The following is a 15,095-nucleotide window of genomic DNA, read 5'->3' on the forward strand; positions in this document are numbered from 1 at the left end:
ATAAATATTTAAAGCTGTTTCTTTCAATTATTTTGCTAATTACGATCATTTCTATTTGTCGAGATTTGTCCACAGAACCACTGTGTGGGTGTGTGAGTGGGTGTGTGTTTGAAGGAAGGAATATTTAGTCTCTTGTGCATGGTATCCTTTTGGAAAGCATTTCTATCCAAAATTTGAGAACGCAAGGTTGAAAACTAAGTTACTGTGTCATAGACACACAGACGGAGGGACAGACCACACAATTTATGTGTCCTCCTTTTATAGTCTACTTGAAAACTGTTGGCGTTATTCTATCACAATAATAAAAGTCTGTACAAATTTTAAAACTGAGATATCTGGTCACAAGAGAATGATAAGGGACAGACAGTAAATCTGATTTTTATTATTGTTTAGGACTTCCACATTTCATGCGGGTCCCTTGAAAGTTATACAAATGAAGCATACGAGGGTTGTCCCAGTCTTTATACCCAACATGCCTTTTTTTTTCTCTTCTCAAACTGAAATGCAATTAACATTTAATGTATTTCATTTTTCCTAATAATAACAGATTTAATAAGAAGATAATATAAAATTAAGAAAGCATATAAGTTTACACCAGGCACGAAAGCAAATGTATTGTCGTTTACTAATTATTAAATTAGAAATACACACACACACACACCCTCCCTCACACACACACACACACCCTCACACACACACACACACACACACACACACACATATATATATATATATATATATATATATATATATATATATATATATATATATATATATATATATATATATATATATTTATATATATATTCGTGTTTGATTTAAATTGTGTAATTTACAGGAAAGTCCTATCTTTATATAAAATAACAAAACAAATAGAAAGATCCTTTTAATTTTAGTTAGTCTGAACTTATATAAAATACGCCGTATATGACTTTTAAAATTGCTCTTGATTAGATTGAGATTACAGTCCTATACAGATCTCCTTACATTGTAGTTTAAACCATATTTTATTTGAAAATGACAAGCAGAAAATACTGGCAAGTAGTACAAAAAAATTAAAAAGGATTCGGAAACAAGTTTGAAAACTTATCCGTTTCCTTAATATTATGATTAAGATGACAGACCCTTATTTAATAGTTACAAAACACGGTTTAAGCTGCTTAAAAACTAATATTTGACATACATGATAAATTAGAAATCTGAATTTGACAATCATTGCTCTACTTCTTAGGCTTGCTATTTTCGGTACTGAGGTGAAACTGTTGTTCACTCTCTCTCATCATTTATAACCATCTTCTCTCATCCTCACTTCTTGTGTTTTGTCACTTCTATACATTTTTTCGTCTCCGAAGGGTTCATACAATATTCAAAACAATTAATATTTTTTGTTAAATACCTGTACGCCGGGAAGACGTTAACGGTTTTGACGACGCCATGCAGCAAACTCAATTCAGAGTACGTTTTGAAATAATGTCACCAGTCTTCTGTCTCTGAAACCATTTACTTGAAAATTGGACAAATTACTTAGATTTTTTTCTGATTTAACAAATATAAATTGTATTTGATGTTCTACAAATTATTAGAGAAGCAATTGCAATAGTACCAGACGTAAAATAATCTAGGATTTTTTCCGTGCGTCGACAGACCATCCCGGCTTTCTTATAAATTGTCATATTGATATTATTGCTATGAAATATATTTATTTTAGAATTCACTATTTTGAGGGACATTCGATAGTCATTTAAAATTTTGTTAGTACTGGTTGAATGTCTACAAGAATGTCTACAAGTTACAAACATTGTCTAAAACTTTTTGGGACACGCCTCATACTTGCAATGAGCCTAAGGATACTACATACAAGCACAGGGCTTTCACAACTGCTTTTATAACTAATGCTCACAATGATTACGTCATCTTCTTCTTTAATTACAAGTATAAACAGTTTGAAACATGTCTTGTGCTACGTTTTTATATTCGCACATTGCAACGGTGATGGGGTATATACACGGCGGTTCATCTAAACTTTTCACGTAGTCGTGTTCATCGTATTTTTCATGCTGCGGACATACACCTAGCCTTGAAGCATAATGCTGGTATCCACCGAGCTTTGATGATCGGGCAAATATACCTAGCCTTGAAGCATAATGCTGGTATCCACCATGGGCGGATACAGGATTTGTGATTGGGGGGGGGTGGATAACTTTGTTTAGGCAGGGGGACTGGGGGCCGCCTTAAGGCCCCCAGTGGGTCCAGGGCGAAGCCCTGGTGGGGGCCCAGGGTGCGAAGCCCCCGTAAGCTCCTGGGTTTTCGTGTATTTTAAGAGTAAAACCAGGCACAATAATAGGGGTATTGGTTAGTATATATGTACCAAAGTTTGGCATTATTAATACTAGTCATATCATACTTTGAATAGAGGGGGCCCAGGGGGCGAAGCCCCCGGAAGCTCCTGGGTTTTCGTGTATTTTAAGAGTAAAACCAGGCACAAAAATAGCGGTATTGGTTTGTTATATACCAAAGTATGGCATTATTGATATTAGTCATATCATACTTTGAAAATTTTAGGGGGGGGGGGCGTGCGCCCCCCACGCCCCCCCCCTTAAATCCGCCAGTGTCCACCGAGCTTTGATGCATAAATCGGGCATATATACCTACATGTAACCTTGAAGCATAATGCTGGTATCCACCTTGAAGCATATTGCTGGTATCCACCGAGCTTTGATGAATAAATCGGGCAAATTGATATACCTAACCTTGAACAGGTCCTGTTGAAGCATATTGGTTCCTATGTCATGATTAATTATGAGTTATCTATCTTTCCTCACCATAATATCTGAATCAAAACGTAACGAACATTAAACATACTACTTTATAAGAAAATAGCAGAAATTACAGGCACGTAGCGTCGATTCTCATTTAGGAAGGAGGGGGCAGAAATTATTTGATAGACAAAAAAGAGGGGTTGCTAAAAAAATTTACAATAAAAAGGGGACACTCATTTAACAAAAGCAAGAGGCCCATGGGCCACAATGCTCACCTGAAATATACTTTAGCTCTGCTGTTCTTCAGATTTTGAAGAGACTTCAATATTACCTTGAAAATTATGGTCCCACCCTAACTCTAAGAGGTCTCTGAATCTACACACCATAGGGATGCTTCAATATGATTAACATGGCCTTGAAGTTGTGGAGAAGGACATTCTTTTCCTGAATACATGCATTATGTAAAATACCCGGGGTCCATAACTCATCCCCCCAAAAAAAAACTTATAAGGGAATGACTGCAAATTAATGGTTCTATAGTGTTTTTTAGAAGACTATATATGAAAACTTTGATCCCTTATTGTGCCCCCACCCTACCCCCAGGGTCCACAATTTGAATAGTTTACAATCTAGAGGGGTTTTTTTTGGCATAAATGCATAGGGATTTCACTGTTCGTGACGTTTTGGGGCCTAACCATTGCATCATAATAACTGCCATCTCTCTGTGTACAGGGGTAAATTCTGGCTCCTTTCTCAACGCCCTGTCTACTAGTATACTCAGGCACCGGGTATCCCCCTTGATACATCACACCCGTGGTCGCGTACCTTGACACTACTGTGGCAACTCCCTCTAAAATACCAGCCATATATTACTCCCGTGTATTCTAAAATTTTTACTTGTAATTTATTATTTTCCATTTGTATTGTATAATTTTTCATTTGTGTTGTAAAATTTTTTATTTATATTCTATAATTTTCCATTTGTATTCTATAATACTATACAAATGGAAAAGTATACAATACAAAAGGAAAATTATACAAAAATGAGAAATTATACAGAACAAATAGAAAATTACACAATACAAATGGAAAATTATAAAATACAAGTAATGATTTTATAAGTAAATAATTATACAATACCAATTGAGAATTATAGATTACAATTGAAAAATTAAAGAATACAAAAAAAAAATAACAATATAATTGAAAATTATCCAATACAAATGGAGAATTACAGAATACAAATGGAAAATTAAAGAATACAAATAAAAAATTTACAATACAAATGAAAATTATATAATACAAATGGAAAATTATAAAATACAAATAAAAAATTTTACAATGCAAATGAAAAAATATACAATACAAATGCAAAATTCTACAATACGAATGGAAATTTATACAATACAAATGGAAAAGATCGAATATTGCAACGTTTGCCATGCCATAGAATGTTGAATGACGCCATTCATACAAACTGTTAGGTCATTGTTTTTATACTGAATTGATTAATGGCTTTTCTGTTTACCCAATCATGACAAAGAGCACACGGCGGGTGTGACAGGCCAACATGGGATTCTTACTCCTCCATGGCACCTGATCCCGCCTCTGATGTTTTTTTTGAGGTCCGTGTTTGTTCTGCTCACAAATTGTATTTTTTCAATGGACTTTTGAACTTGATTACTTGATTAATTCATATTTTACTGTTGACGAAAGAACACATCAAGAAAATTCATGTTTTAAAATTATATAATCCATAATATTAGAGGTATATCATATATGGCAAAATTCTTTTCAATATAAAATTCTAAATTTTTGTACATTCAAAATTCTACGCCGCGTAAATATGGCTTGAATATTTGCCGATTCAGTGTTTAGCAATGAATAATGAATCAATCAAAATTTTACAATGTTCTTCCACCCAGCATAGCTAGCAAAGAATTCAGGGTACACAGTAAGTAGATAATGCATAACATATCATAAAACCATTAATCCAATCACAAAGCCATTAATCCAATCATAAAATATTAATCCAATAGTTATAGTTATTATTTCAACTTTAAATTACAGTGAAAGTTTCTCGCCAGTTGAAAAAAAAAAATTGGAATATTTTAAAAGTACAAATATCTTAACCAAAGCTCTGCTACCATTCTTCCACTTCGTATTTTTTACAAGAATGAGTTTGACCCAGGTAATTTTTACTTTTTAAATTATTTATTTTCTTTAAATAATCTACATGAAAATACTCAAGCAGAGAATCTGTTTGTCAGTAGCATATAAACAAACTGGCGGTGGTCGACGGGAATTCATCTTTGGAAAGTCATCTGCTTAATCTCGACAGGTAATTACATAATGTTCAGTTTGATCTAAATCTTTATCATACCCCCCCCCCCCCGGGGGGGGGCGCTTTAGAAAAGCAGCGTTATATAGTGATGAGGGTGTGCGCCTGTCTGTTACGCTTGGGGGTACTCATCTCCTACCCACAACTCCTATTCCATTATTGAATAATGAGATTTTCACAGATTTTATTACATAATGCCATTGTGACCTATTTTACCTTTTGATCTGACACATATTTAGGCTTTCCCATAGCAAAACATGGACACTGCCATTCTATAATTCTATAACTGCCGTTCTATAATTTTGAAGGGTACCTACTGGTATCTCTTATCCACAACTCCTCCTATACCACTGAATAAAGTTTAATGAGACTTTCACAGAAAACGTATTTCATAGTGCCATTGTGCACCTCCTATTTTAGGTTTCGATCGGAGAAATAATACCCAAACATGAAAACTGCCATTCCTTCTAAAATATTAGGGTACCAATTTCATATCCGTAACTCCTCCTATACCACTAAATAAGATTAAAGAGACTTTAACACAATCTTCATACCAAAGTGCAATTGTGCACCTCCCATTTTATGTTTTGATCGGACAAGTATTTGGGTTTTCCAATAGCAAATCTTGGCTTTTGCCATCTTACTCATATGGGAGTAGGGTACCATTTTCTGAGCTCAGTGCTCACAGTACCTCTAGTTTCATTCCAGTCAACTTCTACCCGATCCTCAGTAAGATTTTCAAAGATGAAGCATACATTGGATTTAATAGTTATGTAAAGTTTGATTACTGGTAATCATAAATCATTACTTAAAGCTGAACACGACTCGTAAATAAGCCTACACCATCCTAACTACTGCGTGGCGCAGAAGTTAGAGCGTTTGCTCTAGAGTCGCGGTATAAGGAGTTGATCCTTACGTCGCGGGTTCGAATCCACTGCAGGACGTGGAGACCGGTCCTTCGGATGAGACCGTATAAACCGAGGTCAAATTAAAATTTGCAGCCCTCCACCGAGAAATGGTGGTGACTCCATATGAGTGAAAAATTCTCGAGAGGGACGTTAAACAGCAAACAGACGTGACAGAAGCATACAGAAGTCATTTTTGAGTTTTTCGCAATGACAATGGAGGAGACGTCTCCGCACAAGTGAAATTTGTAAAGCGAAATACATTGAACCGTGAAGAAGACCGAGGCTTATATAAGAGGCTGGAGAATTGCAGCTTAAATAAAAGAAATACGGCGCATAAAGATAACTCTCTGCCTGGAACGAATATTTTTCAGCTTCAAGTGTACTTGTAAGAGGGTGGTGGAAGGACTGTATACTTAGAGCTAAGTCGTTCGGAAACAAGTTCTTCAATCCCCATGAAACTTTGTGAGCAGGCTACACTATCCAAAAAGTATATCAATATACTTCTCTGATAGATTCAACATGGCCAGCTTTAATATGTTGTTGCTGCATTAATTGAAGTTAAAAGCAACTTATGGATTTAAAATCTGTGTATAAAATATGTGGAGATAACGAACAGTATTCGAGCTCAAAAGTCCATTAAACATTACAAAATAGGAGCAGAGCAAACACGAACTTCTAAGTTATCAGAGGTGGGATCAGGTGCCATGGAGGAGTGAGCATCCTCTGCTGACCGGTCACACCCACCATGTGCTCCTTGTCATGATCGGGAAATACAGGGAAAATCCGTCGACAATTCAGTATGTAAGTAATGGTCTAACAATTAGTATGAAAAAAGTCAGTCAGCATTTGACTTAATGATAGATTGTATTTGCTGACAAGGTCATTGTATCGACCATAGAACTTACGACATGATGACTTTAAAAGAGACTGCCGATATTCTCGTTTCATCAACCTGTTTGTCAATAACTTATCTCGTTTTAGAAATTGTTCATACGTAGAGCATGCTATTGCATATCGAATCAAATGAGAGATATAAACCCCGTATGCAGGTGATAAGGGTATATTGCTGCATAAGTAAGGGAAGTTGACGATTGAAAAGTCATCACGTTTATCATAAAGCTTTGTTGTTAGATTACCATTAACGTCTTTTAAATAAAATATCCAAATATGTAACAGATGTGTCAGACTCTGTGGTATCTTTTATCTCAAGCTCACCGGGATATATCGTGTCGACATATGAATGGAAATGACCATTGTTAATTGACGATACGTCGTCGATATATCTAAATGTCGAGTTGAAGGCCACAGCAAGTGTTTTCTTCTTTTCACGTAAAAGATTTTGAACAAATTCTGCTTCATATAAATCCAAAAATAGGTCTGCTAACAACGGGGCGCAATTGGTACTCATGGGAATTCCAATAGATTGTTGGAAGACCTGGCTTCAAGACCATAAACGGAGAATAGACTTAAGTCAAAATTTCAAATTAATATAACTTTTGAAATAATATTGATAATGAAACAAAAGTTTCATTATATGTTTGAACTTGAATATAATACAAACCTACCAATTTTTATGCACATATGCTAAATAAAACTCAAGATATTCAAAATCAAAATTTTGACTTAAATCTGTTCTCAGTTTATGGTCTTGAGGCCTGGTCTCCAAAAACCACATAGGTATTGTCAATCAGAAACTCGAGCGTCTTTTTAATGTCAAACTCAGATTACTTGTGTTTACAAACATATTGTTTTTTAACAAAGTAATTTTGCAAATGACCAATGACAAGGTAAGTAAATTTACGAGTTCAATTTTTATTGAAAAAAAAATCTGTCAACGATGTCAGAAAGTCTGGACTTTAATTTACTATGGGGAATAGTTGTATATAAAGTTGAAAAATCGTAAGTTTTTATGTTGATGATTTTGGTAAAATTTTGTGATTTCAAATGTTCAAAAAAAGTTCCTTGGATTATATATATATATATATATATATATATATATATATATATATATATATATATATATATATATATATAATACTAATATTATTTACATCAGTAGTCGGTAAAACTTTGTCTTTTCTATTTTCAGTGACAAGAGAGCGCTTGTCAAGGGCAATAACTCTATTAACTTAACTTTCTATTGATTGATTGTATATTTCATAAACGCCTAATCGGCAGTATTTTAGCATTTCGAAGGCCTAACTTTCTAATGCCCAGTCATATTTTAAGAACTTAAAAACGCATAAGCCGAAAAATGAAATAAATTTTTAAAGTCTTGAAAATGACATTAAATAGAAACATTTTTATAATTCTATTTTGTTGTAGAAAGCCAAATTGCTTTGCCAGAAATCAAGGTAGAAAATGCAGTGTATACCTAATCTAACAGATTTTCGACATAATAGAAAATTAAATACTCATAGTTCTGTAAACCACTCATTCAAAAAATAATTAAAATTGTCAAAGTGTTTAATCACATACATGTATTTTTAAAAGATATGAAAATGTTATTTTGTTATAAAATTAATGCTGTACGGACCCAATAAAATGTACATTGGTCCGAGTTAATCTTTCCGAATTAACCTAAAACAATTGATGGAATCTAGTTCAGTAATGTTTCTTCTATACTATTAGGAGTTTTCCCTAATTTTTCATCTATAGATTTTAGAGAAAATGACTCTAAAAAATATGTTGACTGGAAAAGTTAACTTATTTTGGTTGTTTTTGAGCTTAAAGGTATATGTCAGAAGAAAAAAAAAACTGATGTGCAAATTATCAAAACTCGATGGGAAAAACATCTTAATAATATGAAAATAAGTTTTAAAAAAATTAGTATAAATTATAATTCAATTCTTAGTCAGTTTTAATGGTTCATATGTTGTTTAAAGTAATGATTAGTAATATAACAACATAAACTGCAGGCGCGGATCCAGGAATATTTTCCAGGGGGGGGGGGGTTCCACTCCAGTCAAAAAAAAAAATTCCAACCCAAAAATTTCTTGGCAGGCAAATCAAGCAAAAAAAAAACAACAAAAAAAAAAAAAAAAAAAAAAAAAAAAAGACCCCCCCCCCATAAAATCCATTTCTCGAACGTGAAAAACACCTATTTCGTGGTGGTTATGGTGGGGTCCACATTTGGTGTGTGTGGAGGACCCCTAAATGTCATCTCTTTGGTTTCAAAAGTATTACAGACCAAAAAGCCGAATCTACCATTTTTAAGCTATTTATATGGGTAATTTCTTTATTGATTTTCAATAAGGATTTAAATTAGTTTACTCGGGGTTTCTGTCAGAAGGCGGCTATATTTAACCGAAGTTCCTTTTCTTTAAACAGCCCTTACTCTGACAACCCCTAAGGAGTTTTAAAGCACAAATAAGTCAATCAAGGGCTTTCCGAAGTCATTTCTTAATCTAATCCCCCAAAGTCACCATCGAGTCACTCATATCAAGGAAGATCTGAGCCATCCTTGCATTATACACTTCTGCTGCCCAGTTTCAAATGTTAACTTTTACTGTTTTTCATCATACAAGTACACGTACACACTACTAGCAAGAAAAAAAGCATGCAAAGTGAAATGGTAAACATTAAAACTTTCTAGAATTGCACATTATCTACTTTTATAACTGCTCGTCAAAATTCTTTACCAATCTTTCAATTTAAAAAAAAGATAAACAGTGAGTAAATATTCCCAATCCTTATTAACTAGACTTGCTCAAGTCTCTATGTTTTAGTGCTCTCTTTCATACTTTTTGATAATGTCAAACATAGAGACTTGTAAACCCTGAAAATTCACTGACCAGAATATGGTCGGTAAAGGGATCATATTACAGCACTGCAGTGTGCTGCTGGAGATTCGCTGATAAGTTGACAGGTGATGAATTGTTATTGGGGATTTCCTAAATGTTACAAAGTTGGACAAATTTCACACATTCTCAAGTAAAATGAACACAGAAAAAATATCTCGAGCAATATCTGATTGATTATAGCAATTGTCTATAAGTGAATTAAAATTAAACCAGAAAAAAGTTATAGAGGCATATTTAAAGAATAATGTTTTCTTTTGTTCACCTACTGGAAGTGGTAAATCCTTAACATTTGAATTGGCACCTTTTTTGTTCAAAGCATTAAGTTGAACTCATGATAAAACAATTGTGTTGGTCATCTCCCCTCTGACCTCTCTTATAAGAAGTCAGGTACTTGCATTACAAAAGAAAGGCTTTAGTGCACATCACCTGAGTGAATTAGACGGAGAGTTTGCTGATCCGACAATTATCTTTGCAAGTCCAGAATCAATCTTAGGAACCCAAAGAAAAGTAACAGAGGATTTGGCAAAAAGAAATCTCATAAAAGCTATTTTTGTGGATGAGGCTCATTGCATAAAGAAATTTTAAGTACATAATCTATATATAAATACTTGTAAATGATTTTAGAAAAAAAAATTAAAAATTGTAAATTAATAGAACAGCTCTCCTCTATTCTGATTTTGTATGTAGTTATATAAAATAAAAATAAATAAAATCTTTAACCTCCCAAATCTTAAACACCCCTCACACATGCACACAATACATAGGTTCTATCAATGAAACCTTTTAATACAATAATCTTTTGTTTTTAATACAGCGGTGAAGATAAAAAGAAAAAAACAGCATATCGTCCATTTTATGGAAAACTAGGGGAAATAAGATCTCTCACAGGAGAAAAAGTTCCAGTGATTGCATTAACAGCAACAGCTACCGCTGAAACAAAGGAACATATTTACAAAAGCTTATCAATGAAAAATGTTAAAGAAATAATTGTCAGTCCAAACAAGATGAATATCACATATTGGTGCATCAAGTTACAGCACAGTAGCATCAGGAAAAATTTTACGTGGCTTGTTGAAAAGCTCCAAGCAAATAAGGAAAACACAACAAGAATGATCATATTTTTTAGGCAGATTAAGCATATATCAGAAGTTTACGAGCACCTGGAAGAATCACTAGGAAAGGCATCATACGTCAATTATCAGGAAGATGGCCCTAATGATGACCGCAATAGGCTCTATGACATGTACCATCTAAAAACAGATGAAGATGTAAAGGAATCTATTTGTTCATCATACCAGAATTCGAATGGTAATATTCGTGTAGTTCTTTGTTCAACGTCCTTTAGCATGGGCCTGGATGTTAAAGCGGTTGACACAGTTGTTCATTATGGTCCTGCCAATGATACTGATGACTACCTTCAGGAGACTGGACGTGCTGGTAGAGATCCGCTGATTCAAAGTCATGCAATACTCCTGCTGTATAAAAGATCCTTGGGTAGTCGTAATATTACTACTCACATGAAGGACTACACGAAGACCAATCTGTGTCAAAGACAGTGTTTGTTAAAAATGTTTGTTAAAAATCATAAACCAGAACCAATATCTCCAATGCATAACTGTTGTGATAACTGCAGGAAAAGCTGTTCATGTTCATGCAAGTGCTCAGATGAATGTTCATGTGAAGAACCATGCAATGGTGTTGAATCCAAAATATTTGAACGAATTCTTTCCTCAAATGAAGAGGATTCAGATGATAGTCAGACATCCGATGAAGGATTATCAGATGACAGTGAATTTATTAGATATCTTTCTACAAAACCAGTTCTAAACTACTCATCTGATGAAGACTGATACATTTTAAAAAGTTTTATCCATAAAAATGTTTCCTTTTATAATCTGAAAGCGAAGCTGATATCCAGTTGCGCACACCATCCATATCTAGTTGGAAAAGGGGAATTTTTGACTTTTGAAATGAAGGATCATGTTGTCTTCCAGGTATTATTGAAAAAAGGTCAAGTTTTTGATACTGTTCAACTAATTTCAAAATATCCTCAGTGAAATCTGCTGCTGTGTGTTTAGATGTTGCTTTTTTCACATGACAGTTTGTATCAAAGCACTGTACAACAGATTGTAATGAAAGTGCACTTCGGCTTACTCTGGACACTGTTTTCTCTGTAAAAGTACCTCTGAAACTATGTGCTTCGTCCTTGAAAACTTTGTTGCAGTGTTCTATGTCCAAATCATTGGGATGATTTGAATCCCATTCCCCTCTGTGATTGACAGTTCGATTCCATATTAATCTATGAGCCATTCTTTCAGTCAAAAGCACCTTTGTCTGAGCTATTGTCTCTAAAAGCCCATAAGCATACTTCGGACAGTTGCAAGCTTTGTAAAACAGAACAAGAAACTGATTTATTCGCATGATATGCTCACCATCTCCCATACGAATGGCATCATTGTGGTTCATTCTCAGTAGTCCCAAATTCAACATTAACCGTGTATAGTTGAATACCCCATCCTCTGAGGTCTGTGTCGTAATTTCTGTAATACCGGTATCTCCATACAAAGGATCTGGGTGACCATGAACCTTGGCCTCGTGCTTTCGTAGTGATTTGGGTCGCTTGTATTCCTTGTTGCAGTAACGACATATCAAAGAATTTGATTGGGGACCATACTCTGGCAAAAGTGGTGTATCAGGAACACAGAACCGCTTTGCAAATTCAGATGCATGGACTAAAATATATTCATACATCTCTTTCTTGTCACCAATTGCCCCGTTATATATATTTTTTGTTGGGACTGAGTTCAGGGAATCCATTCCAAAGTATTGAAGACCTCCAGTCACTATGTAGGCTGTTGTAACTTTTTCTACCAGGTCAGAACAAGCATAAAAATCCTGAGACGATTGTTGAGTGACATTCCTAGAGTTCAAAGTATTTCTTGCTGCATACAAAGTTCCCTGGTTGCGGGCAGAGCTGGTGTTGTATAGTTGAGAACATGTTACCTAATAAAATAGAATACAATGCATTTGTTAATAGTTAATATTCATGTTTCACGATTTAAATAAGCAACCATACAAGATAAAGAAAACTGAATTCTACCTTTAGCAATTCAGCTTGGTTATGAAACTCTTCCATTTTCGGAATTAAGCCCTGCAAACGCTTAGAGGGGGTGCGACCATTTCGTTTCGATGATTGGGCTTGCTTATGGCGCTCAAATGTGAGATAGTCACCCCCACTCAATACTTTGTCAGGTTTCTTTTGCCAGTCATCATTTGTTTCATGTCCAGGAATGAAAGTGTGAAGAAATTCACAAATATCTGTCATATCCTCATTGTACTGCTCACATTTCATAAGTACTCCAAGGTTAATCTGGAACACACATGGTTCATTGCAGTTGATTAAATTTTAATTAATGTTGATATTGTATTTATAAACAATTTTAAAGAATATACTTCTTCAGATTAGTTATCTATTAAATTGCTAAAATAATGTAAAAATGTCTACTTACCCTGTTGGTCCGAGATTTCATTTCTTTGAGATACTCGTGACTGATGTATTTTGGCAGGACATTGATGTACGGCAAAAAATGAGAAATGAACTTTGACCATTGCTGTGCCACTAAGAAAGTTGTTTCAGATAAAAGACATTTCTTCTCATGTTCACTAGGTATCAGGTGCTTGAAATTGTATGTGTCAATATTTGTCTTGGGTCTACTGTTATCGAGATGGTTTCCAGAAACTCGATTTTCATAGGCACAGATCTGGAACATGTGCTGATCTTTGTTTTGGTTGGTAATTGTCATACTCCTAACTTTTGTTCTCAGATCTACATTGTCACCAACAAAATAGTATCCAGGGTGCATGTTTTTTCGATGTTGCTGTAGATCTTGTCTGGCACTAGCTAATGCAAGTGTGAACTCAGGGTCTCCATCGGCATCCTGGTGCACTGATACTAATTCTTCATAAACATGCACACTATTCATCAATTGATCTTCAGTTTCTCTATCTTGTTCAACAGCGACTTGCCAACTTCTAATATCTCGATCCCAGTCTGCTCCATAGCGATCTGCTAAAGCTAAAGTTGCTGGATAAGACAAGCAATCGAAAGTAGAATTTAACCTTCGAAAAGCAGACTTTTTACAACCTCCTTTCAGCAATATGATGCTATTAATGTGTTGAAAGAGACTAAGCTCTTGATTATGGATGCTCAGTAACTTTGATCCCACTGACACAATACCTGGCAGTAAAGCGTCATCTTTTTTACACTTGTTTCTCGTTTGTGATGGATTTGACACTATTGTTTCCAGAATTTCCAGGAATACTGGGGCTTCTTTCTGCCATTCCTTCAAAACTTTTTCTAAGGAAAATGATAGTACAGCCTCCTTATCTTTTCTTCTAAGAACAGAATTGAAACTCTTTGAAACAATATTTCTTATTTCAGATTGAAGTATTTGGTAAATTTTATGTTTTAGACATTCAAGGAGATTCGGAATTTCGATTAATTTTTCTGAAAATTCCTTTATATTTCCACATTCTAATAACTGGACGAGCTTCGCTGCATGGTGTTGAGAGGAATCTTTGTTTTCCTAAAAAAAGGTTAAACGAAGATTACAAATTACAAGTTGAGTTAAATTATAATATTAAGGGAGAAGGGGAAATTGAGGAGGCTTAACTGATACAGGAAAAATGTTTATGTTCAGTATTTGAATGCCAAGTAGGTCATTAAGAATATTAATGTTCTCAAAGTGTATTGATTAATTTGACTGTAATAATTTATCTTAATATTAAAACAAGAGCTAAAACAAAACAAACCTTGTAGTCATCATTTTCAGAGAAAGGTTGAAAATATTGGTCAATATCTTCAGATACAGTTTGATATTCACCTGGAAACAAATTTCGTTTCTTCACAGATGTTTCTGGCTCAAGTGCTGCTAACCTCTTTGATGTTTCCTGTCCATGAGATTCTAAAAGGCTACTTATTGTTCGCTCATAATTAGACTTGAGTTTTAAAATAGTTTCATTCACTTTATTAAGTTCTCTTGCACATTTGCGGCACACTGTATCTGTATGGGTCTCTGGATTTATGTCTATGTGCAAGTATCTTTCAATTAATACACAATATTATGTTTTAGATGATCCTTGAAATAACTTTCTTCTTAAATTACTATCCTCAGTTTTATTTCCACACAATAAACAGATAAATTTCTTTGTTCTCGGTGTATATCTAATAAAACTAAAAAACTTTCTAGGTGTAGAAGCAGCCATATGAGTTCGCCAGTTTTGA

General features: G+C 34.4%; 1 protein-coding gene across 2 annotated transcripts; it reads right to left on the minus strand.

Moving 5' to 3' along the window:
- Positions 1–11,667: 11,667 nt before the first annotated feature.
- LOC133191089 (uncharacterized) lies at positions 11,668–15,095 on the minus strand. Of its 2 annotated transcripts, none has more exons than XM_061326776.1 (4): positions 14,695–15,095; positions 13,321–14,397; positions 12,912–13,181; positions 11,668–12,814 (listed from the first exon to the last, which is right to left on the minus strand). In XM_061326776.1, the coding sequence occupies exons 2-4, from the start codon at positions 13,792–13,794 to the stop codon at positions 11,678–11,680; spliced, it is 1,881 nt and encodes a 626-aa protein (XP_061182760.1). In that variant the 5' UTR covers positions 13,795–14,397; positions 14,695–15,095; the 3' UTR covers positions 11,668–11,677. The 2 variants fall into 2 exon arrangements, with proteins under 2 accessions (XP_061182760.1, XP_061182759.1); XM_061326775.1 differs by having other exon boundaries at positions 14,624–15,095.

Source organism: Saccostrea echinata, unplaced genomic scaffold (genome assembly GCF_033153115.1).
Source record: "Saccostrea echinata isolate AGI-Se365-2 ecotype Australia unplaced genomic scaffold, CSIRO_AGI_Sech_v1 ptg000023l, whole genome shotgun sequence".
NCBI classification, from domain to species: Eukaryota; Metazoa; Mollusca; class Bivalvia; order Ostreida; family Ostreidae; genus Saccostrea; species Saccostrea echinata.

Excerpts from the sequence above, each read along its gene's own strand:
- LOC133191089 (XM_061326776.1), bottom strand. The coding sequence starts at position 13,794 with ATGAATAGTGTGCATGTTTATGAAGAATTAGTATCAGTGCACCAGGAT. Across the intron at positions 13,182-13,320 it reads TGAAATCTCGGACCAACAGG|ATTAACCTTGGAGTACTTAT; the intron begins GTAAGTAGACAT and ends TGTGTGTTCCAG. Across the intron at positions 12,815-12,911 it reads ACCAAGCTGAATTGCTAAAG|GTAACATGTTCTCAACTATA; the intron begins GTAGAATTCAGT and ends CTATTTTATTAG.